We start from the raw sequence: 25,452 nt of genomic DNA, 5'->3' as shown, positions 1-25,452 counted from the left end.
GCGCGGCGCCTGCGCTTCCAGCCCCTCCCGGTCCGGGATGCTGCTGCCGCTGCTGCGGAGGAGCTGCTTCCCTTCCTCCTCTCCCGGCGGCGGCGGAGGCGGCGGCGGTGCGGAGCGGGTGGACGGTGTGCGGGGGCCCGGGGCGCGCGGAAGGCGGCCCGAGGGCGAGCCGTATGCGTGCATGGATCCGAGCGCCGCGCTGCACCGGCGGCCCGCGGGCGGCGGCCTGGGCGCGGTCTCCCCGGCGCTGTCGGGCGGCCAGGCCCGCCGGAGGAAGCAGCCCCCGAGGCCGGCCGACTTCAAGCTGCAGGTCATCATCATTGGCTCCCGCGGCGTGGGCAAGACCAGCCTAATGGAGCGCTTCACCGACGACACGTTCTGCGAGGCCTGCAAGTCCACCGTGGGTACGCCGGGCCTGGGGCGGGAGGGCCTGCCGGGAGGTCGGGGCCCGGTCCCCCGTGGACACTCTGACTTCTCCCGAGGCCAGGCTGAATTTCCCGTGGCCATTCTACGGGTGCCCGGACTTTCCCGCCGTGGGAACATTAGGCATCCGAGCCGCGCACAAGCCGGGTCCCCGTGGAAGCTCTGACCCTCTCCCGGGGCCAGGCCGAGTTTTCCGTGGCCTTTCCGCGTGTGTCCGACCCCCCAAAGCCGGGACGGGACATTCCCTCCCGGAGCCTTCTTGGGTCATGAGGTCGGGGTGATGCATCCGTGGAAACTCCCGGTCCGTTATACCAGCTCGCCCAGGAAAACGGCTTTGTGAGATGGGAAAGCAAAGCCCGGGGCCAGCCACCGGTGCAGCGCCCCGAGGTCACCATCCTAAGGGGGCTCGAACCTCTTAGCTTTCCAGGCTAGAAGAATGAACCAGGGCTTGCTTTCTCATTTCCCATCCGTTTTCATATTTTACTGTGAAGAAGTTGAAAAATCACTGCAGAGACCGTTCGCAGTAAAGCTGCGCTCCAGCTTCTTGTTTTGTGTACAAATGTAGGGCAGAGGGATTTCGGCTGTGTTTATCCTTGACCTCAAATAACCGGGTGACAGGCTAAGTGAGAACCATTCCTCCACTACCCAACCGAAGTCGGTGAAATCTATCGATAACACTGCTGCTTTCCTTCCTCGGGATCTGGATTTGAAACTTCAAAGGAATGTTTTTAATGACGTTGGACTGACAGAACTTGACATTGAGGCTCGTGGGGGGGGGGGGTATGGGAACCAGTTGTGCCCATAGAAAGGCTGCCCGGAGGACTCTGATTTGGGGTGACTCTGTAGAATAAACAAAAGGGACTGGACAGGGAGTCCAGAAATGTTTGGTACACGTCTTGAATTCCCAGTATTGGTGAAAGACAGATCTCTGTAAGTTCGAAGTCAACCAGGTCTACGCAGTGAGTTCCAGGACAGACAAGGCTACGTAGAGAGACCCTGTCTCAAACAAGACAAATCTCAGTCTGGAGATTTGAAATGCTAAAAAACGTATACACATGTTTACAGTTGTAACCATTGATGGTGCCCATATTGAGATGAGAATTTTAGGGTCTCTCCCTAAAGAGGTCATGAGATCATAATTGTGAGTTGTCAACAAAACAATGGCAGTTTTAAGTCCTTAACTGGAAAATTAATCCTCCAGTTTTCACATTAACATTTTCAGTTTCCTTTTTGAGAATGCCCCTTAATGTTCTTCCCTTCTACTTTTATTTATTTGGGTTTTTTTTAAATATTCATGCTCCTTTTACCCTTTTTTTTTTAATGTTTGTCTGTTTGTCTTGGGGGATGTAATATTAAAATCCAGTAACATAATTATACCTGTTGCAAATATCCAGTCTTGAATCATGAAAGTGTATAGGGAAATACACTTTCATTCACCAGGAAATGAGGCTGGTGTTATTTTGTTAGTAGCTGGTGTAAATGCAGTAGGATTTGAAGGCCATTGAGGATTACCAGCCCCGCACTTACTTACATGTGTAAAAATGAAAGGTATGATTGTGTCTGATTCGGAAGGATACTAGTGCAGATACTAACACTGTGAAGTCATGAGGTGTGAGGCAATGGGTAAAGCTGCCCTCCAGAACAGGACACCCACACTCTAGAAAGACTTCATGGGACGCATAGAAATGGATGCTTCGAGACCCTGGCTAGCATGTAGTTCTGAGAGGGGTGGACCTGCCCTGTGAGCTTTCCCAGCATTGACAGAGTGAAACCAGCCAATGGGATAGCATGGGATTACATAGATTATCTGGGAATGAGCAGGGAAACCGTACACATAATATGTACATGTGTAAGTGTGTCTCCCCACACTGAGGGTGGATATTTTTTCTTAAATGTTTTTGTTTACTTTGTATGCAGCCTGTAGTAGTTAATTTCAATAAATGGTTCTTGTTGCGGAGAGTTGAAAGGGAGATGGAAACCATGACTTACTCAAAGCCTAAAGACAACCAATGCTAATGGGCGTCTCTTTAGCTCCTGCCACTGACTCGCTTTCCCTCCTAGTGAGCAGGTCATTGGTGGAGCACCTGCTCTGGGCTGGTTGTCATGCTGCCCGTGGGGGAAGTGGAACAGGGTGCGGGTTCAGCCTGCAAGTGGTGCCACGCTCACGGGGAGCCAGAAGCCAGTGGAGAGCACTTAGCTTTGACACGCCTCCCAGCTGGGGCTGAGAGCTTCTTAGAGGATTCCTTCCCATTGAACTGCGGGGAGCTAAGTTCATTCCTTAAGTTCCTTTATGCTGTTTAAATATGACTCTGGGTGTGGTGTGGTCTTGTAGCTGCTGTTTGAGCAGAAACTCCTGGGGTCCTTCTGTGGCCTGTGTTTCTAGTTTCTTCTTGCCCCAGTACAATGCCCCACACAGAGGATGAGTGTCTTCCCCATGTTGTTTTCCTCACTGAGGCAGGCTCGCGGATATCGGCTGTTCCTGGAGGAGACCACAGCCCCTGAGCATGTGTGCACAGAGATGGAGTGTAGAAGCCCTGAGCATGTGTGCACAGAGATGGAGTGTAGAAGCCCTGAGCATGTGTGCACAGAGATGGAGTGTAGAAGCCCTGAGCATGTGTGCACAGAGATGGAGTGTAGAAGCAAGGGCGTGGCACCTGTAATTCAGAGACTGAAGAGAGACTTCTGAAATATACCTTTGACAGCGCATCAGACACCTGTGGACTTTGTGTAACAGGAAATTAGGGAGCTCCTTAGGGATTTGAGCTGGTAGAAGCATGTAAAGTTTGAATCAGCGAAATGTTGGAGTTTTTTTATTGTTATGATTAATTTTCAGAGCAGACTGGGTTTGAAACACATAGAATTCACAAGGTGTGAAAAGCCACAATATTAAATTATTTAATGGCAATTATTGTAGAGTATGATTTTTCAAATAGATTTGTATTTGTGAAATTGAATTAGTAAGATAAAACTAGAATAATCTGACCAGTTCTTTTCAAAGTATAGGAACAGTGTTTGTGAAGTTAGAGTGATAGAAAAAAGAAAGCAAGTTTGCTATAGATGTTAGCCCACAGTTTCTCCAGTTTCTTCTTTGCCTAGACAATGTTTCTGACATACCTGAACCATTTTCTTCCGTGGATTCCTGTATTGTAAACACACTTTGCATGTGCTACTGTGAACCCTAAGTACATGTGTGTTCATGTGATTGTAAACACACTTTACATGTGCTGCTGTGAATCCTCGGTACACGTGTTCATGTGATTACTTTCTGGGTGAATCTCTAGGTACACGTGTGTTCATGTGATTGTGAACACACTTTACGTGCACTGCTGTGAGCCCTAGGTACGCGTGTGTTCGTGTAATTGTGAACACTACGTGCGCTGCTGTGAACCCAGGTACGTGTGTGTTCATGTGATTGTAAACACTGTTTACATGCACTGCTGTGAACCTAGGTACGCGTGTGTTCGTGTAATTGTGAACACTTTGTGTGCGCTGCTGTGAACCCGGGTACACATGTGCTCGTGTGATTACTATCTGGGTGGGAGACAGAGAAGCCATACAGAGTTCCTGGTCTGTTTTCTCTGTTGTAGATCCCCCTTAATTTTGCATAAATAAATTTTTCAAGTATAGTTTGAGAAGATCCATTAAAATTTGTTTTGGGGGGGCAGGGCTAGAGAGATCGTCCCATGGTTAAGAGTGTTGCTGCTCCTGCAGAGGACCAGAAATTGGTTTCCAGCACCCACATCAGGTAGTTAGGAGCTGGCTGTTCTCCATCTCTAAGGGGTCGTGCATTAAATGACCTTCCTGCTATGTTCATGAGCGATGTGAACCACAAACAGTTTTGGCCTTCATTCCAGTCTCTGTCATCTCATTATGTATATGAAAGTATTCTGAAACTTTCGGAACATATGCCTGGTGGTGGTGGTGGTGGCACATGCCTTTAATCCTAGCATTCGGGAGGCAGAGACAGGCGGATCTCTGTGAGTTTGAGACCAGCCTGGTGCTCCAAAGCAACACAGAGAAACCCTGTCTAAAAAAAAAAAAAAAAAAAAAAAAAAAAAAAAAAAAAAAAAAACAAAAAAAACTTTCAGAATACAGAATAAATTGATGTAAAGCTATCTAAACCAAAATTCTATTATTATGAGCAGTGAAAGTCCCCTTAAAAAATGGTAGGGATTGTCATAGGATCATTGGTTCTCTTATTTTGCCGAGTAAAGATGTTTTCATTCAAAAAAAAAAAAAAGATGTCTTCAAAGCCCACCATCATCGGTTCCAAAAGGGGGTGAGAGTTAAAATGAAGATAGAAAAAATAGGAAAGATGAAAGCTTTTAAAATTTCCCTCTGAGGACCTTTGTATTCTCTAGCAATTCTTACAACTTCCCAGCCCGTCTCAGAAGACTCCAAGTACTTAGAGAGACAGTGCTAGCCTATTGGCCACGGTCCTCGCGTTGTCTTCCTGGTGTCCTCTCTGGTTCTTGCAGAAATCGAATATGCCTCAGCTATCTGGACACACCTGCTGGAGCTCTTGAACTGACCACAGAATTAAGGGCTCTTAAAACAGTTGGATGAGTAAGGTCCTTGCAGACATGGCCATCTGGCTTGCCTATAGATGTGGTCATCGGTGTCTTTACCTGTAAGTTTCATAGTGGGTGTGGAGGAAATTGGCCGCTTTGCTCTTTAGTCTGGAGCGTTCAGGGCTGAGGCTGGAGTGAGAGTAGTCAAGATATACTTGTTTTCTGCATTAAAACTCTGATTTTATTTTGATTGCACTTCTGTACTTAAATGCAGTCTTCCAAACACATATGCTTAGTATTTCACTTACGAGAATTGTGGTGAGGGGCGCTGGAGAGGTGGCTCAGCAGTTAAGAACTCTGGCTGCTCCTCCAGAGGACCTGGGTTCAGTACCCAGCTCCCAGCAGGCAGCTCACAACCATCTGTGTCTCCAGTTCTAGAGGATTTGATGCCCCCTTCTGACCTCAGAGGGCACCAGGCATGCATGTGGCCCACAGATATATGGGCAGGCAAAACAGAGAGGGGAGTCAGACAAGAATGTCCAGAATCCCTTCCCAAACATTGGGGCAGCACAGCCTCCCCGGTTGCCCCACCCACTGCAGAGCAATGGGAGATGACAGCTCAGGAAGACGCGAGTGGTGCGGTTTGGGTCACAGGCCCAGGGAGCAGCGCACTGTGGTTGGGTTTATTTCGGGAGTTAGTGTAAGCTCACAGGCTCGTGCGGTGTCCACCTTGTGACACCTGGTAGCTGTCTTTCAGAGGGAGACTGTAGATTTCTTTGGAGTCAGCTGCATAAGGAAAATAAAAACCTAGTTAGACCTGGCCTCAGAGCTCCCCCTTTGCTTCTGCTTCTCACGCCGAAGAGGGTAAATCTAATTGTACATGATAGGCGTAGAGGGCCTCCTTTTTTCCAGCCTGTGGACTCTGCCAGGGGTATCTGTCGAGGCCCTGAGCTGGCTGGGAAGTTGGCCTTTGAGGATGAGAGGTGAGAGCTGCTCTGCAGGGAGGCATCAGACACACTGTTCCAACTGCCATTGATCCGAACTGGGGAGGAAGACATGGCTTTGTACAGTAGTCGGTCTCGCACAGACCGTTCTAGGAGCATTTAAATAGGACACGAAGTTGACACCTGCATACCCGGCTTGTCCCTTTAGAGGGGTGTGAGACACAAAGACGGTAGAGTCCAGTGTAAAAGGAAAAGAAGAGGTGAGGGTTGTTGTGTTTCATCAGCAGGAAGAAACTGGTTGTTTACCGTTTTCCTTTCTATTACACGGATTTCATGTTGGAAACTATTTTGAAAACAAAACTACAGACCAAACCCTGTACCCTCATTGAGTGTGGTTATGTTGTTATTTAATCCTTAAAGCCAGGAAGCAACAATACAGACCTAACGGGACACCATGTGTGTACCACTGAAAATCTCCCCTCCCTCCTCTCCAATCTGACAAACTACTCAGACATCATGTGTGTACCACTAAAAGTCTCCCCTCCCTCCTCTCCAGTTTGACGGGCTGCTAGGACATCATGTGTGTGACACTGAAAGTCTCCCCTTCCTCCTCTCCAGTCTGACCAACTGCTGACTCCAGCACTTGTGTTCCTACCTTCTTAGCTTACAAGTAAACAAGCTCCAATGAACCTCTGGCAGGCGGATGAAGAGCCTTCCTGTTCCCCGCCCTTCTTAATGTGTGAAGCTGCTGAAGTTGACGGGCCAGAACCCTGTGACGTCACCATTGCCGGTCAATACAGAGCTACGCTTTTTTTTTTCTCCCATTTTCTTTTCCCCTTCCTTGTCCTTTTTCTTTCTTTCTTTTTTTTTTTTTTTTTTTTTTTTGGTGTAATAAGATGTTAGTATTCTCCAGTTGATCAGCTAAAGTACAATTTCAGGCCAACAATCTTTTTTTCTTTTAATTTTTACTCAAAAAGAAAAGTCTTGTTCTTCAGCCCCCCCTGGCCTTTCCTTGTGCTGCTCAGATGGTGCAGTTGGGCAGGTAGCCAGCTGGACCTCAGTTCAAGGTCTTCTGTAAGTTACCAGTGTGTCTTTCAGCAGACCACTTCCCTCAGGTTCTCATTTGTTAAAAGAGGGTTGGAGGCACCTACGTTCTCCCTAGTTCACAAGGTTGGAATAAATGGGGGTACCATGTCCTAAAAACTAGGCCCAGAAAAGGTGATCCATCGTCCTGTTTTCCATATTGGTGCTGTAAATGCAGAAACTTCCAGAAAATCCGTATCCTATAAAGATGTGCACAATACACACAATAGAGTAAGAAATACCAAGTGTCCGCCATAACCCTTTACAGTGGGGAAGAGCTGGGGCAAGCCAGGTGTTCAGCTGGCTTTACTGCTGCTCAGTGCAGGGGCTGTGTGGTGTTTTCTTAGAGTACTGCCTGGAATACAGCAAACAACAGGATGGGTAACTCTGGCTCCTTTCCTTAGGAAGGCATGAGCACTGTTTTCTGAGGTTCTTCCTGTATACTTCCATGAAAATAGAGCTGTCTCTGGGCACGGACATGCACGCTCCCAGCCTCTCCCTGCCTTGTGCTATGTTGCTGGGCCAGCGTGTTCATGTCAGGTATGTGGCAGTGTCTTATGCTTCTGTGTGTCCGAGCAGAGGCATGGGATGGTCTGCAATTGTCAAGGCTTCTGCAGTGACCCATGGTGGGTGTACACACGTGGACCTGTGCTGCCGTAGCCTAGTGAGCTTCTGCAGTGACGCGTGGTGGGTTTACACACACACTTTTTTTCTTCAAAGATTTATTTTTATTTTATGTGTATTTTATTATATTATTTTATGTGTTCTACCTACATGTATGTCTCTGTATCACATGTTTGCAATGCCCTCAGAGACTAGAAAAAAGTGTCAGGTCTCCTTGAAGTGGAGTTGCAGATGGCTCCACACTACCATGTAGATTCTGGAAACCAAACCTGGGTTCTCTCTGAGAGCAGCCAGTGGTCTTAAACCCCTGATATCTGTCCAGCCCTCTCTCACCTGCAGTTTTGCTCTATAATAGCTCCTTTCTCTGAAATGATCACAAAATTTCATAATTAGAACATTGTTTTTAGTTGTACTGAATCCTCACAGCTTAGCTTAGGGAGGGAAAGCCAGCCAAATCCATGAGGTTTTACCCATAAGATACTTTTGAGAGCTGGAGAGATGATTCAACAGTTAAGAGCACTGACTGCTCTTCCAGAGGACCCAGGTTCAATTCCCAGCACCCACATGGTGGCTCACAACTGTCTGTGACTCCAGTTCCCAGGGATCCAACACCCTCACACAGACATGCAGGCAAAACACTAATGCACATAAAAATCAAAGTAAAATCTCAACTTGCTACAAGAGTAGAGACTAGGTCTCGAGGCAGCCGGTGCATCTACCTGTCCCTCAAAGTGTGCGGTTCACCCTGGACTCTTCTCATGCGGGATGCAGCTTGGACAGGAGAATCACTCCTAATAATAATAATAATAATAATAATATAGACTGTCAGACATGTGTCGCCCACCCAATGTTGAACTTGCCCCTGTAACTTGACACATCTCTTAATTTAGTCTGCCACTGTCAAGTCGATATAATGTCTCAAAGTGGCTGACACTGTCTAAGGTGTGTGCTGGGAAGAAAAGCCCTGCTCCACACCAAAGGCAGTAACTGGCAGAACCGTAGTGTCCCGGCCATTTTACATGGAGACGTGTGTGAGAGCCTGGACTCCATGGCGGGGCTGATGTTCAGTAAAGTCCAATGCTGTCTGGGGCAAGCTGTGGGCTTGAGTTGGTAGAGAAGCAAGGTGATCCTACAGGCCGGTAGCAGGGGGCTGCCTGTGTCCAAGACTGACCATGGTGGTGGTTTTCTCTTTTGACTGGAAAGGAACTGAAGAAAGAGAATTCTGTGTATTCCTGCTGTTCTGTTTTGTAACTTCTTAGGGACCAGCAAAAAGAAACAATGTTTTGGGAATGTTTTCCCTCTGGCCTGCCTAGGCCGCAGTTCTTCAGCTGTGAGAGACAGCCGGGCTTGACGTGATTAAGATGATGGGCCATTTACACACCCCTTCACGTGCCTTTCTTCCTCACCCGTCTGATCTTTATAACAGTCTTTAGTTGCTCACACAAGCGTGAGTGTGAATCCTGATTCTGCCGTTGTGTTAGCTTGCGGTCTAGTAGTTACCCCTGCTGTCTCTGATCTGATGTCCCCTACAAGATGTGTTCATATCCAAGACTCCCATTCCATAGCTTCCTTGTCTGCCTCTTGTCTTAAAGACAAAAACTACCTCAGTTCAAAATATCTCTAGTTTTTTCCTAAGTTACTCTCCAGCATTTAGTGAAGAGGCCAACTGCCCGTCACCATCCCAGTCATCGAGTTGCTGCTGTGTGCTGGGCAGTAAGCCAAGGGTGCTAGATCTTTGAGGATGCACAGTCCTCAAAGTGGGTGAGGCCAGCGAAGAAAGATTCCATGAGGCCAAGAAGAGCGCAGGACCGGGACCTGGGGTGGGAGCAAGGCAATGTGGTCAGGGAAGGTTCCGTGTGAAATCTAGGACAGAAAGGAGTTCTGGGCAGGCGAGAAGGTTCTCTAAGAGGGATAGCCGCGGAAGGTACTCTGTTGCCAAGTGTTAATGTACGTCAGTGTGAGCCAGCTTTGAGGGCAGGGACTGTCCCAATTAACCCGCAGGGTAGATAGTGAAGGTTGCTTGCATGCCTGTTAGTCAAGAAACCTCTGAGAAACTGGGTTTTCAGCAGAGCTGCAGATAGAAATGAAGGTGACGCCCGCTTTGTCCCTGAGTATGGATGTGTACTTCCCCACTCCTGACGGTGTTTGTCCCTGAGTATGGATGTGTACTTCCCCACTCCTGACGGTGTTTGTCCCTGAGTACGGATGTGTACTTCCCCACTCCTGACTGTGCTGACGGCCCGAATAGCTGAGGCTGTCATCGCTGTCGTGTCTGTGGCACGCCGATGCTGCAGATACACAGCATGGAGTCATTTTATTTATACTTGTGAGGCGACATTTTTAGACATGTTCAGTGCTATGCTTGTATTAATACAAAGATAAATGTCCAAGCCATAAATTGAATTACGTTTCCAATCATTACAAGCTACTTGGAGCTGTTAGATACAATGCAGGCTATTTTATCTAAGAGAGGGGACAGTTTTAGGGAGCTGTTATCATTTATTGACTTGATTTTTTTTTTTAGATTTATTTATTTTAGGCATGTGAGTGTTTTGCCTGCAGGCATGTGTGTGCACCACGTGCAAACAGTACCTGCTGAGGTCAGAAGAGGGCATTGGGTTCCCTGGATTGGAGTCACAGGCTGTCATGTGTGTGCTGGGGCTGACCCCAAGTCCTCCTCTGCAAGAGCTCCCCAGCCCCCGCCCCCCCCCATGTCTAGACTTTCGATCGAGCCTCTTCCCCGCCTTAGAACGTTTCTGCTGCAGTTACTGACACTGTTGTTCTGACTGCGCTCCAGGAGTACGCGGTTCTCCCGCGGGCCGAACAGACTCTTTGTTCAGGTTCATCTTAAGTAACTGTCCTTCTTTCCTGATTTTGAGTATTGATGTCTGATCCTTTTATTTCCATTCATTGAGCTCTGTGGTTAGAAAACTAATCCTCGTAAAGGACTGTTAACACAGGTAGGATTTCAAGCTGGCTGAGAAAGAGTGGCCAGCATGTGAGTGCAGACGCACTCAGCCCAGAACCGGCCTCCGAGCACAGGTGGCCTGCTCTGGTGCTGTTGGGAGCAGGACTCGGGAGAGAGGCCACTGGCCTTCCCAAAGCTACATCCCCTAACTCAGATTCTGCAAACAAAGTCATTTGAAGTAGGAAAAGAAAAGTGAAATCAAGGGGGCTGACAAGATGGTTGTGTGCAAAGCCCCCACCACCCTCGGAGCCTGGCCATGTGCCCCCTGGTGTCCACACGGTACAGAGAACCAAGTCCTGTGCTCTCGCACACCGCAATAATAAATGAGTAAGCGTTTACTTCTTAAAATGTGAGCGAAAACAGTGCTCATGGCAGGGTGAGTTTAGGCTGGAGTTCACATCAGAGACGGGTTTGTCACCAGGCTGTGCCATGTCACAGTGGAGCCGCCAGTGTGGTTGTGCCTCGGACATGTCACTTTAAGGTCCTGTCACCTTGGACTGAGTCCTGGGAGCCTCACTGGAGGCTATCCGCCTGCACCAACCTGCTCCCAGGTCACGGCTGTGCCTGGAAACCATTTGACTTTGGGAAGCTGAGACGGTGTTAGTCAGCCTTGCTCGTCCAGGTGTATTGGCACTCGGAGGCTGAGGCCAGTGGATCTCTGCGGTCCGGGCCAGCCAGGGCTATGTAGAGAGACCCTGATTCAAACAAACCAAAAAAGAAAACAAATGAACAAACATTTAAAAAAAAAAAAAGCAAGAATTGAGATTGAAATGCAGTGTCTTCGTTGTGATGTTAGCCAGGGAGCTCTGCTGCCCATGTAGGGACTGCCCCCAGCGCGGTCTCACAGACATGTCTGGTGTGTTGCTAATTTTAACCCAGTCACATGTCATTCTGTTCACCTCGGGTCCCAAAATGGCTGAGCAGAGGACAGGCAGAGTCACTGTGCTGGCTGTGGTCCCCTGCACACGCCTGCTGTCTGGGTCGTCCATCTCGGGTCCTGGCAGCGGGCTAGGAAGTAGACCCAAAAGAAAAGGGTTTCTGGTGCTTGTGGTCAGCCAGCTTCTCCTCACTTCTTTGCTTGTAAATGCTTATTTGAAAATCTTGGCTTGAGATACTTTTGTCTGTAACCATAAAAAATATCAGATGAGATACACCAATGAAATTTGGATTTTTAAAATTAACTTGAAGCTTACTGGTCTGATTTTAAGAAGAAAAAATATTACTCATGATGGTTTGCTTGCAATATTAAAATGAATAAAAATTAAAATTGAATGTGCTAATCTATAAATGGGTAATTTTTTTCTTTTTTTGTGCTGAGAACTCGGTTGCCCAGCCTGTCTACCAGTTTGTTTCTCCATAGGTAACATGCTAAGTCATGCACATATTTACCAACACTTGTGAGAGCCAGGTTCAAACAAAGGCTGCTTGAAATCAGGATTGAATTTCAAATTTTCCATCTAAGAATCATCTCTGAGTTGGCATCCTCTGCTATTGTTGCTGTGGTTTTGAAATGGCCCCAGGAGTCATAAATTACATGTCCAGCAGGTGCTGGGATAAGCCCTGACTGGGCTCCCGGCTGAGGGTGGAGCGGGAGAGAGCCTGGAGCCGCGGTCTCGACACATTCGTCCCTCACACTTTTGAATTTTTGCAACACTGATCCTTTTAGTTTTCTGAGTCATACTTATAAGTAGGATTCTTGTGATACCCTGCATCTTTATTATTTTTGCTTCATATTCACTTATTTTATCTACAGGTGTTGACTTTAAAATCAAGACTGTAGAACTGAGGGGGAAGAAAATTAGACTACAGATCTGGTAAGTTCAGTCTGCCCCAGTTACGCTATGTGTCTAACAGTCCACACGCTTGGCTACTAAAACGGCCCTTGAGCCGTCCCGCCTCATCCCCTTAGCGCTTCCCAGGGACGGGTCCACTCCACGCCTCATGTGCACGTGGTGTTGTGTCGCTGTCCCGAGAGCCTGTGTGCGCCTCTGCCTGTGCTTCCCCATCACGGATGTCTCCAAACTGCTGTCATTAAGATGATTGCTTGATGGCGTGTCTTGGACTGGTGTGTAGCTCAGTGGTAGAACCCGGTGCTGGCGGTGGGGGGTTAAGGCGAAGCATGTCTTCATGTCTTTAAAATTACTGCATGGAATTCAAAGGAGCCCAATGTGTTCGCAGCCATATTGTCAGGAGGGAAAAGCACATCAGCTACGCCACAGCTCAGGGTCCTGTGCTGACGCAGTGTGGATGTAGTTGGCGGACATGCCCCTTCCTGCTGACCTGTGGGTACTTTGTGACCAGGGCGTCTTCTGCATACTGAAGGGGACCCAGAAACCCATCTGAGGAGAACAGACTATTTCTCAGCTCAGCATTGGAACACGAGGCCAGGCCGGCTGTGTTCTAACTGTTCCCGGGGCTTGAGTCTTTCTCTTCCCTATTAGCAGCCCGCAGTGGCAGCTAGAGTTCCCCATGCTGCTGGCTACCTCTGCAGAAGAAAGGCAGGGTCTGGCCTGTGCGCTTGAGCAGTGGCCCACCGAGCTGCTTGGACACTGAGTTGTGCTTCTCATAACACTGAGCTTACTAACTCATCTTGGCAGGTCGCCCTCAGCTCTGCCTGTCTGTCCACCGTCTGTGTGTGTTTGCTTTCATCCGCGTTAATTGCTGCCGCATCTGTGGTCTCACCGGTCATCTAACGCTTGAATGTTAGTGGCATGTCTCCATCCTTCATCCATGTCCTTGTCTGGGGCACAGCTGCAACCAAGCCAGCCTTGCTCTCCTGGTGTCTTGAGGTAATCACTTTCCTTTGGTCATCCGCAACTCTGTAACCCATGTAAGGGCTTTGGGGTTTTGTAGTGATATTTTGTTTGTGTTTTAACAAATAAAGCTTTCCTGAAGATCAGAGTGCAGAGCTAGCCATACTAGCTAGCCATAGAGGACAGGCAGTGGTGGCGCCTTTAATCCCAGCACTCAGGAGGCAAAGGCAGACAAATCTCTGTGAATTAAAGGCCACCCTGAGCTACATGAAATTGATCCAGTCTAAAAGAGAAACAGAGCTCACACAAAGGTGATCCCAGCACTTGGGATCACAGGCCTTTAATCCCAGCACTAGGGAAGTAGAGACGAGAACACTATGGCTGCGTGGAGAGGAATATAAGGCAGAATGAGTCTGAGGAGCAGGGCAGTCTGAGGTTTGGTGAAGACAGTTGCAGTCTGAGGATGAAGTCTGAGGAGACACTGAGAACGGATCGCCCCTTCGGTCTGAGCATTGGGAGAGGTAAAAGAACTCTCTAGTGGCTGGCTGCTTTGCTTCTCTGATCTTCAGCATTAACCCCTATATCCAACTCTGGGTTTTTATTATTAATACCAACTAGAATTTGTGTTGCGGGGTTTTATGGGTTTGTTTGGTTTTCAACAGTTTTGTTTAAATATCTGATAATAAAAAGTAGGTTTTTCTTAGACTATTCCACAGAAAGGTAACGATCTCTTTAGTTCATTGCTGTCCCTCAGGTTGTCTTTCGTGGCTGGAGAGAGAGGATGCTTAGCACTTTCCCAGCACCAAGGGTATCTCACAGCTGTCTGTGAGTCCACACCCGGGATCCAACTACCTCTTCTGACGTCGTTGGGCACCAGGCACATTCTTAGTTCACACACATACATGTGGAAAAACTCCCATGTACATGAAGGGTTAAGCTGCTGTTTCTGACAGTAAGCATCTTAGGACAGCTTTTGAAGGATCCAGGACATGTCCACCTCAGCATCAGCATCTGGCTGTCTTCTTTTCTCTGAGAAGGGTAACGTGACTAATATTAGAATGTACAGCTGGTTTGAGTGGGTGACGAGCAGAACATGTCCCGGGGCTGGAGAGATGGCTCAATTGTTACGAATGGCTATTGCTCTCACAGAGGACTCGAATTTGGTCCCCATCACCCACATTGCATGGCTCACTCACAACTACCTGTAACTCAGGCTCTAGAAGATCTGACACCTTTTGGCTTGCAAGGGCACCCTCAAATGTATACATAACGAAGAATAAGTGGTTTGGGGTTTTTGGGTTTTGTTTTTTTTTTTTTAAGCTATGTCTGAATATTCAAGTGTGTCTTGTTGGTTGTGTCTGGCCTCCTCCACAGTGTCTTCAACTCGGATTAATTCCTGGCTTTTCTTACGGAAGTCTGGTCCATGAGAGTTGATAGTCTGTATTCAGCCACGTGGGGCTCACAGACTGCTTTTCTCTTAGATGTGAAAACTTTCTCCAGAAACTGCCCTCTGCCCTCTTGACCCTCTGTAAATTTCTGCAGCTGTTGGCATGGCACTGGGGAATGACACTGGGGAAGAGTGTTGGTGTGGCACTGGGAAGTGTCACTGGGGAAGACTGTTGGTGTGGCACTGGGAAATGTCATGGGGGAAGAGTGTTCGTGTGGCACTGGGGAATCTCTCTGGGGAAGAGTGGTATATACTGGATTTACAGAGAAGCTGATTGCCCACTTCTGCACGGAATGTTCCTGGTCAGTTAGGAAGCAAGACTTGGTACTCCTTGCTCCTTGTAAAAAGTACTTGACAGCAACTTAAGGGAGTGATGTCTTGTCCCTGTTCATGGTTTAAGGGCTAGAGTCTCTACTGGTGGAAAGGGCTTATGGGGGGAGCCAAGAACCGCTCTCTCGCAGCCCGGGAGACAGGGTGGGAATGTTGGTGTTAGTCTGAGAGCCCCGCCCAAATGGTGTGAAGTCATTCAGTGTAGACCTTACTCTTAGCTGTTCCCCTCTGCAGACACTTAGAGATAGGCCCTGTGACTCACCAGTGCCCAGGAGTTGCTTAATCTGACCACAGTCCGTCACCTTTTGCCTGAATGGTTTTCAGAGTGAATCTTATTTTTATAATATGCGAGCTACTTGATTAATCACACCATACTCAAAAGACTTTCTTCTGAAATATTTTATTTAAAAGATGAAAAATGAGCCCTTCTGGCTCAGTGATAGAAATAATTTTTGTACTCATTTTGCTAAGTAAACAAAATCCTGGGGTCACGGTTCTCTTTGATTATTTCATTAATAAAAGTACAGATTGGGTACACTTAGCCAAAATGCCTAGGACCAGAAGTGTTTCGGATTTTAGAATATTTGCTTAGATACAATGAAATAGCTTGAGCATGGGTCCCAAGTGTAAACATGAAACTCATTTGTTTTACATATACTCGAAGGTAATCTTACACAGCATCTGTGGTCTGCATTCTTTTGAGGTCAGGTCGAAAGTCGTTCATGGGCAGCATCAGCATCATGCTGGCCCTCAAAAAGATCCTGGGACATTTGGATTTTTAGATCGAGGATGCTCAGCCTCTACTGTGTGACGTGTGCCAGGGGCCAGGACAGTGTCCATGCCGTTGCTGTTGTAATGTGTTCTGTGTGGTGTCTGGTGTGTCATTCTGTCAGCAGCTTCAAGACAGTGGAGTTGGGAGCAGCAGGTCAGGAGCCAGGTGCCCGCTGACCACCACAGAGCAGCTGTCAGATGCGCTTCTTCTTGATGGCTTCTGTGTGGTCATTCTGGGGGAATGCCACCCTGAGTCCTGCACATCTAACATCCCAAAGGCTCCAGCTGTCCATCACATTTTCACGTTACATATTGTCATTGCCACCTTTTTAATTCTTTGATTGATTGCCACTTTTTTCTATCCTTATATATTTCTACATGTACATGAATGTACGTGAAAACTTAATATGTCACTAAAATTTGTCCAGGGGCATGTAGTTTCTTGAGTTTATGTGTATATGTATGTTTGCGTGGATAGGTACACGTGAGTGCAGGTGCCTGTGGAGTCCAGAAGAAGGTATCTGATCCCCGGAGCTGTGGTTATAGGCATTAGGGAGCTATCTGATAGGAATATTGGGAACCCAGCTTGGGTCTTCTCTAAGCAGTAAGTGTTCTTTTTTTTTTTTTTTTCCTTTTTACAGTAAGTGTTCTAAGTGCTGAACCATCTGTCTCTAAGTTACTGTGTTGGAATGGACCTGAAACCTTGAAATGGTTATCTGCCACTTCTCCTTACCCATCTTCACTGTAGGGGAGTCTTATCTCAACTGAGTGTGTGTGTGCGCGTGCGTGCGTGCATGCGTGTGTGTGTGTGTGTGTGTGTGTGTGTGTGTGTGTGTGTGTGTGGTTTGATTGGTTGATTTTTGGTTTTGGTGTTGTTTTGTTTTTAGAGACAGGGTTTTTCTGGCTGCCCTGGAACTTGATTTGTAGACCAGGCTGGCCTCATACTCACAGAGACCCACCTGCTTCTGCCTCCTGAGTGCTGGGATTAAAGGTGCCCTACGCCTGACTGTTCTGCTCTTTCAGAGGACCCAGAGTTTGATTCCTTTCACAAAGTTGAATCTCACAGCCACCTGTAACTCCACCTCCATGGGGTCTGAAGCCTCTGGCCTCAGGCACACATGCAGACATCGTACACATACATGCTCATAATTAAAAATAAATCTTTTTAAATGTTAAATTACCAAACTGGAAAAACAGAATTGCAGGAATTTTTAAGCTTGTATCAAAGGTAAAGAGAGAACTAATAATAATGAGATCCTGTGCTGCTCTATTAAGTGGTGATTTAACTGAGAGCAGAAAACCCAAATCTCTAGAAATGAGCTCCCCCCCCCCCCCAAGACTGGGGTGCTCTGTGTAACCACTCTAGCTGTGCTGGAACTCACTCTGTAGACCAGGCTGATCTCGACTTCACAAAGATCCAAGTGCCAAGATTAAAGGTGTGGGCCCCCACCTCCAGCTTGAAATGAGCTCTTTAGCATTACAATGAAAATTCAGCTTCCTGGAGATGAAGGGAGAGAGAGAGAGTATTAGGATTTTTCTCTGTCTTTCTAACATGACACCTCCATCAATAGTTGATACATTTGTGGAGACTGGAGAGATGGCTGTGCAGTTAAAATCACTTGTTGCTCTTGCAAAAGACCCAACGTGGGTTCCCAGCTCCATCCCTGACTCCAGCCCCAGGGGTCTCTTGCCTTTTTCTGACCTCCACAGGCACCAGGCACGGCACGTATGTGGTACACATATGTACATGCGGCAAGACACTCATACAAAGAGATAAACAAATCTTAGAAAAAAGACGAGAAGCAGATGTCCACGTGCCAAGCGAACAAACACACCACCGACCCTAAAACCCAGCTGGCAGTCTACTTTTTTGTTTTATTTTTACTTTATTCCTTAAACTCTATTATTTTCTTTGCTATCTGCATGAAATATTTTCAGAGATTCTACATCCACCAAATGACACTATCCACTTTATATAATCCTAGCATTTTATGAAAACAGCATTTCTTCTTTTATAATTTATTTTTACTTTATGTGCATTGGTGTTTTGCTTCCAGGTGTGTCTGTGCGAGGGTGTCGAATCTCTTGGAACTGGAGCCACAGACAGTTGTGAACTGCCACGTGGCTGCTGGGAATTTAACCACCATCCTCTGGAAGAGCAGCCAGTGCTCAAAAAAGAAAGAAAGAAAGAGAAAGAAATAAACAAATCTTGACATTTTTAGATGAAGCGGCTCCACCCTGACGTACAGTAGATAGCAGGCTAATAACCTGTTGGGTGGAATCAACGCTTTGCCCTCCCTGTGCTCAGTCGTGTGGTCGTACACAGTTTAGTGTGGAGTGGCTTTGAGGAGTAGAAAATAACCTGAGTATTTATTTGGAGGATGCAGAATAGTAATTCTAAGGAACGTTTTCTCCTGCCGCAAGCGTTCAGTCAGGCGCCAAAAGCAGGTCAGTGGGAACTGCGGGTGGTTTTCTGAGAGCCGTGTCTCCCTTTTTATCTTAAAGAAGCAGATGACCCCATGTTTTGATGTCCTGGCCTGACTGCTGTGGCTTTCTGAGGAAGGGTGGTAGTCTGGTTAGCTGTTGTTGATCTCAGGGGGTAATCTGTCTCCAGTTATGCGGTTTAGTTGTCAATCTGTTTACAGACAAACCACGAGTCTTCTAACCGTGTAACAGCCTGAACTTTTCCTCTCCACCTGTGAGGCTGGGCAGAATATCCCCGTCTCCTGGGGTGGAGGAGGAGCGAGTGTCTGCACCAACATGTAGACTTGGTTTGGGGACTGATCTCTACCGCTGTTTCCTAGGGACACGGCAGGACAAGAGAGATTTAACAGCATTACCTCAGCCTATTACAGAAGTGCCAAGGGGATCATACTAGTTTATGACATCACCAAGAAAGAGACATTCGATGACTTGCCAAAATGGATGAAGATGATTGATAAGGTATGTGTCATGTTCTCCTGTTGTGAGCTCGCGGTGTGTGGGCATCATAGCATTACTCATAAGAGGAAGAGGGGATCAGAACGATGGAGGATGATGTAGCATCCTTAGTGGACTAAATGTCATCTTGTCCTTATGCAACCTTGTTAGAGATAAGGCAATGACAGAATAGAATACCCAGGATCAGCTTGTAACCCAGGAAACAAGCCTTCATTCTTGCCAAAACCCTTCCTTCCTCTTTCTGCTCTATCTTGCCTCTTGCTCGGAGTTAAAGAAGCAGAAAGGTCGTGTGGACACTCTTTATGTAGTTTTTGGTACTCAGAGGTGGTCCAGGGATCTAATTGTCTACACTTTCTTTTGATTCCTCGTTTTGAACAAGAGACGGTTTCTCTCAGCTTAAAAATGAATTATTACAGAAAATTCTGTATCTTCATGGTTAATGGGACCAGTATATTCCACTAGGAAATGTGTGTAAGCAGTACACCTTTAGAAGACAGAGCAGTTGGGATTGAAATGTGACTGTGTATATACAGCTGACTGCAGTTTGAGATTCTGTCTCCTTAGGCAGTAATTAGATGTTCAATTCCTTTATGTAACCAACACAAAATGGGTTTTGTGTAAACTATACTCAACCCTGACTGTACTTTGGTGTCATTTAGCTGCTAGCAAGGTTCACTTCTGGTTTTACTAAGCAAGCTCTCCTGTGTGCCTCTTCATAGTGTGTTAGACACTGTGAGGCTAAGAAGGGTGCTACCATCAGAGTCGGATTCTGGGCCAGGCCAGGCAAGCAGGGTTTTTCTCATTCTTGAGCTCACCTTTTAGGAAGACTAGTGGGCTAGGTGGCCTTTTATCTCTCCTTCACAGATTACAAATACTCAACTACAGTCAGCTTTCGTGCATAGTGGATTGGTTACCCTCTGTTGCTGTGATGAAAGATCATGGCTTAGGCAAGCTATAGAAGGGAAAGTTTGTTCTGCCTTAGGGTTCTAGGGTTCTAGAGGGATCAGAGTTCATCCCCGTAAAGTGGGGAAACGGCGGCAGGCTGGAGCAGCAAGCTGAGAGCTCATGTCTTAAACACCAAGCCCAGAGAGAGAGCTTGAGATGGTGTGAGTTTAACTCCCACAGCCCACCCTGCTACATCCCTCCTTCAACGAAACCTCATCTCCTAAGCTTTCCCAGACAGTGCCACTAACTGGGGACCAGAGCCTACCGGGGGCATCTCATTCACACCATACACCTGGTCTGTAGACTTGAGACTAAAGTCCTCATACTTAGGTGGTAGGCATTTTACCAACTGGGCTACCTCCCACTCCTGGTCTTAGTGTTTGGGAGCTTACATTCCTGAAAATGATTTTCAGAACCTGCAAGATATTTTGAGCATCACAAGATCCATGTTTACAGTTGTGGGCCACCACCCTTTAGAAATGCCTAGCAGATGTTTGTGTGCCGCGGAGGATTCCCTCTGTTTGAAACCTTGGAGTTGCTCCTGAGGACGGTACATACTTTGTAGTCGAAATGTGCTGAGTGAATGAGGGCCTGCTAGGATTTTGGGTTTGCGAATCTGCCAAGGTTGGATGCCCTGGCCTGGCTTGTGTTCTGTCATTCTTTGTGTAAGAAATATCTTTTCTTTTCTCTTTTTTGAGACAAGAGTCTCACTATGTAGCCCTCCCTGGCTGGTCTTGAACTCACAGAGATCCACCTGCCTCAGCCTCCCAAGTGCTGGGATCAAAGGTGTACACAACCAAGGCTATTAAGAGCTATCATTTCTAGAACGCTCAGCTTGGGCCAGACTGTCCCATTATGTCAGCAGGACACCCACATAGGAGCTGCTGCCACCCCTTCTCCTGGCCTCAGGAGTGCCTTGGCCATGATCCTCTGGTTCCTTCCATGCAGTCTGCTTCAAATGACTCAAAGCACACAAAATGGAGTGAGTTATTCAAGAGATACCAGCATACCTATGGTTTTTTAAACCTTGCAGGGGCAGTTTAAAATTGTTCTGGATTGTAGAGTTAATACTAACTTCCTTAGAGCATAAAAGTAAATCTAAAATCTTGGACTGACTTCATCTTATCACCAGGTGTTTACCGTGAGGGCCTTCCTGTGTCATTGAATGTTCTTGGAACAGAAGACTTGCTCTGGTTTTGCCCACCTTGCTACATTTTTTACCTGTTTTGTTGAACTTTGACCTTTTCAGTTGATGACCATTTTTGAGTACTCAGCTTTGACCGTTGTTTTTAGTCATTTCCTTAACAGAGTCTTAAGAATGGCTGGGGCCAAGGCCAAGCCCATGACCATGGTAGTTGTTCATACCTCTGAGAAGGTACTTTCCAAAACACCAAGGGTCCTGTCCACCCCAGGAGGTGCTCAGGGGCAGTGGAGAGAAGGAACAGTTAGTAACTGGTGACACGTTGTGTGTGCTCGTGTTTGCCTGTCCGTGTGTGACATCTCTGACAATGCCTGTCCATGTGTGACGTCTCTGACAATGCCTGTCCGTGTGTGGCATCATCTCTGACAATGCCTGTCCGTGTGTGACGTCTCTGACAATGCCTGTCCATGTGTGACGTCTCTGACAATGCCTGTCCGTGTGTGACGTCTCTGACAATGCCTGTCCGTGTGTGACATCATCTCTGACAATGCCTGTCCGTGTGTGACGTCTCTGACAACCCCACAGTACGCTTCGGAAGACGCCGAGCTTCTCCTGGTCGGAAATAAGCTGGACTGTGAAGCAGACAGAGAAATCTCCAGGCAGCAAGGAGAAAAGGTGCGTGAATGTAGGTGCCCTGCAGTCGCTCACGTGCTGGTCACGCACAGTGAGTGCCAGGCGCGGCCGTCTGTTTGCTCACTTACCTCCTTTTTGGATTCATTTGAAGCAGAGGGCAAAACACGTTGATATCTACTGTATTATTATGTAAATTGACATTTTGTACAGAAAAAAAAAATGTTTTTAGGTTGTAAGATTTGCTTTGATGATTTTTTTCTCCTGCCTTGACTTTTACTAAGGATCCAATCATGAAGAAGCATTGATACTCATATTTTAAATGTCAGATACACTGTACATTTAGACTCTTACAGGCATAATAGGATTTAAAGGTCTCTAAAGGTTCTGTTCAATGCACTGCTATTTGCTTACAGGAATTTGCTGTACACATGAACCTGATATTTGAACATAAATGGGACCGTACAGACCCTGAGCAACCCCACCCTTGGTGGTAAAGCACAGAGTCTGTGGTCCTGTCAGAGGTCTGGGTTGTGCCGCATGGTAAAACGGGCACGTGTCTTCTCAGTTTGCACAGCAGATAACTGGGATGCGGTTCTGTGAAGCCAGCGCCAAGGACAATTTCAATGTGGATGAGATATTTCTGAAACTCGTTGATGACATTCTGAAAAAGGTAAAAATAAATAAATGTGCCGCTCGACTAGCTGCCATGGCAGCTGCTGCTCGTGTGTAGGGGTTTGGAGTCCTTAGGGTTGATAGACAGTCTGTTTACTTTGCTTGAGATAGAATGTTCTGGAGTGACTTATACAAGATCTAATGGCCATGGGAAGCTGGGGTGTGGCTCCCTGGTAAAGCATTGACCTAGCATGCTTGAGGCCCTGGATTCTTGCCTAGCAACATGTAAATAGGGTAGGGCTGAATGTGGTACAGCATTTCTTAGCAGTCACGAGGCCCGGGCTCAGTGTCCAGCACTACAGGTAAATAAAGTACCGTGTTCATGTGACACTTCCTTTTCCCTTATGTGGAGCCCCCTTGTGGTGTAGGGCTTTCCTTAGAGAAGGACCACAGCTACTGGCCTCTCTCTGCATGGGACCTCCACAGAGGGTGCCAGGCGGCCCCACCCCTTCCAGCCACTGGTTAGGGGCGACTGTAGGAGCCCTGAAAACCACCGCTAGATGACTCAGTGCTGTGAACAGCTGCAGCCTGCGCCCTTTACGGACCGCTGTACTGTTCCGGTCACAGTTATTTCTTCCCGGATGTTTCCCTCAGAATTTCATTGAATCTGGCAGTGGAGAACCTTCCAGGTAGAGAGGGCTAACTGTTAAGCCCTAACCAATTACGTCACTGAGGCCCCAGGAGGACCAGTTCATAGACTATCACAGATATGACTGATTCAGAAGCCTGGCAGAGGTTGCTGCTTTCTTCAGACAATTTCTATTGATTAATATGTTAAATTTTTATTATAGTAGATTCTGTGCAAAGAATGTGTGGTTTTTAACACATTGCTAGGGATCAAGCCTAGGGTCTCCTCACACATGCTGGGCAAACACCAGCCTCTTCCAAAGGGGCTGGAGAGATGCCTCAGTGGCTAAGAACACTGGCTGTTCTTCCCGAGGACCCAGTTCCGGGGCATCCAACACTCCCTTGTGATTTCATCATTTAACAGATGTGGCACATAGACCTATACACACACTGAAACACTCAGACACATAAACAGAAGTTGTACAATTAGAACATAACCTCTCACCTGCAAGACTAAGGTCTCTGTGTTCTCTCCTTGTCCTTTAGATGCCTCTTGATATTTTGAGAAACGAGTTATCCAATAGCATCCTCTCTCTACAACCAGAGCCTGAGATCCCACCAGAGCTGCCTCCACCTAGACCACATGTCCGATGCTGTTGAGTTGCTGCTTTGGAGACGGAGTGCAAACGATTCCTAGAAGGGGAAAACCATTCTGTTCTGCACTACAATCATGTGACAATTTCCTTTCGCACTTTGTAACCCAAGTCAGCTATATACACTAACTTGTAAATATGCAAATATGCAATCCTGGGTAAGGTTGGGTTATAAGTTACACACTTCCCGTCAAATTATATTTCCTCATTACCCCAGTGTGTAGTGTCCATACACTGGGAGGCGTAGTACTTCGAATATGAAGAATGGGAGAGAAGAAAATGTAGTATCTCGTGAGTACTATGAATGTCCCTGGTAATTACACTACGAGGCAGATACTCCAATGAGAAGAGAGGACCTGGTGCTTCGCTTTCCGTTTCAAAGAAAAAATCTACAAAACTGAAGATTTTTTGAAAAAGAAGATATGACAACTGCTTCTCTTTTTCTCCAAGGCTTTCCCAGCTGTAGCATCTTGAGGTTTGGAGTCTCTGCCCCGGAGCAAAGCTCCGCCTCACCCGCAGAGTCATCTGTCGGGTTATGTAGTGAGAGGCTTTTCCCAGGCAGATGGCTGGATGGGACTGGTCCTCTGACTGCAGAGTCTAGGGATTTCCATTGACTGTGACCTAAGCTATTAAGAACAACAAAGATTCAATAGAGAAAAGACTTTTGGACAGGGATTGTAGCTCAGTGTTGAACATTTGCCTAACACTCACGAGGCCCTGGCTTCAATCCCCAGCACGAGGGAGGAAGAAGGATAAAGAAAAGTAAAGAAGACAAGTTTCTGAAACTATAGAAAAGATTTTAAAACCACACTGCTGTCCTACACAAATCCTATTTATAGGGATTTTAAGAGTTACATTTTACTATATGGAAGAATACACATGCATTTGCCTAAACATCCTGTATCTTTGTAATGATGAACTTCTCCCGTCGACGGTGAAGCCTATTCCTATTAAGCCTAGACTGTGTTCAAGTTTTCTTGTTTTTATTTTGTTTTGGTTTTTTTTTTCTTTTTTGGTCTGATACGGAATTTGTGGACGCTATCTTTGGTATATCTTTTATTAAACTGCACTGTTTTGTTTAGTCAAGGTAAATAAGTATGTATTTGAATAACTTGGCGTGTCCTGAGTGTTGTGGTATGAGAAGCATCGTGGTCTTTCTACACTAATGAAGTGCAAATAAAATTTTGTATTTATGAATGACAGTCGAATCGCCATATGCATTTATGCAGTTACAAATTATTCATGCCAGTATTTCACAGCTCCACATCTTAATCTTCTGAGTGTAGGCAGGGAAAGCATAGGGAGCTCTGCCGTGGAAAACACCCTGGTTGCTTCGGGAAGGGTTCAGCTTGGGTCCGAGTCTGTGTGCTCAGGAGGCAGATCAGGTATCAGACCGTTTTCCAGCAATGGTCATGGCCGTGGCGCCCTCAGCTGCGGTGCCCACGGCAGCGCCCAGCAGCAGTGTTCACAGCAGTTGGAAGTCAGGAACACCCTGATGGCTGTCGACAGAACAGTGAGTAAGCACACGTGATCACTATTTAACTCCACTCTGAAGTAGTCTTGAAATCCACAGACAGGACTGTGGTTATCAGCTGGGGGAGGGGGTGGGGCTGAGAGCCAGGGTGGAGTGCTGTGAGGAAGACGGAAGGCTGTGGAGGGGGGTGTTGGGTGTGGCAGTACACCAAGAATGTGCTTAAAAATAGTGAGCTCCTACACACAAATGGTGTGCATGGGCCAGTATAGTATAGAGTCCTAAAGGCTTTGACAAGCGAGCCGAGCCGTAGTCTGCAGTTAGTCGTTGACTGCCTCAATCCCTTTGGGCTGACCTCCAAGCTCTACCTCTTCCTGATAAAGGGACTTGGGAAGAGGAAGGAAGGTTGCCATGGTAGCGCTGATGGTGGGACCCCAGCCTCAGTACCTGAGCCTCAGGGCTCCTTTCTCTCCTGCCTGCCAGGCCATCCCACACTCACGCTGTTGTCTCTGCATCCTGGCCATGCCCCTCGTGGTCTGAGCACCCTGAGCTGAGAGCTCCCTTGCAGGGCTCCTT

At 47.0% G+C, this 25,452-nt stretch overlaps 1 protein-coding gene across 1 annotated transcript; it reads left to right on the top strand.

Annotated features, from left to right (window-relative positions):
- Window positions 1-24,607, top strand: Rab12 (RAB12, member RAS oncogene family). The gene is made up of 6 exons (XM_048435322.3): window positions 1-404; window positions 12,307-12,367; window positions 18,659-18,797; window positions 21,466-21,555; window positions 22,079-22,183; window positions 23,299-24,607. Exons 1-6 carry the CDS (start codon window positions 38-40, stop codon window positions 23,410-23,412), a joined length of 876 nt encoding a protein of 291 aa, XP_048291279.3. The 5' UTR covers window positions 1-37; the 3' UTR covers window positions 23,413-24,607.
- The last annotated feature ends 845 nt before the right edge of the window (window positions 24,608-25,452 follow it).

This window comes from Myodes glareolus, chromosome 27 (assembly GCF_982192425.1).
Source record: "Myodes glareolus chromosome 27, mMyoGla1.1, whole genome shotgun sequence".
NCBI lineage: Eukaryota > Metazoa > Chordata > Mammalia > Rodentia > Cricetidae > Myodes > Myodes glareolus.
This window is presented reverse-complemented; position numbering and strand designations above follow the sequence as displayed.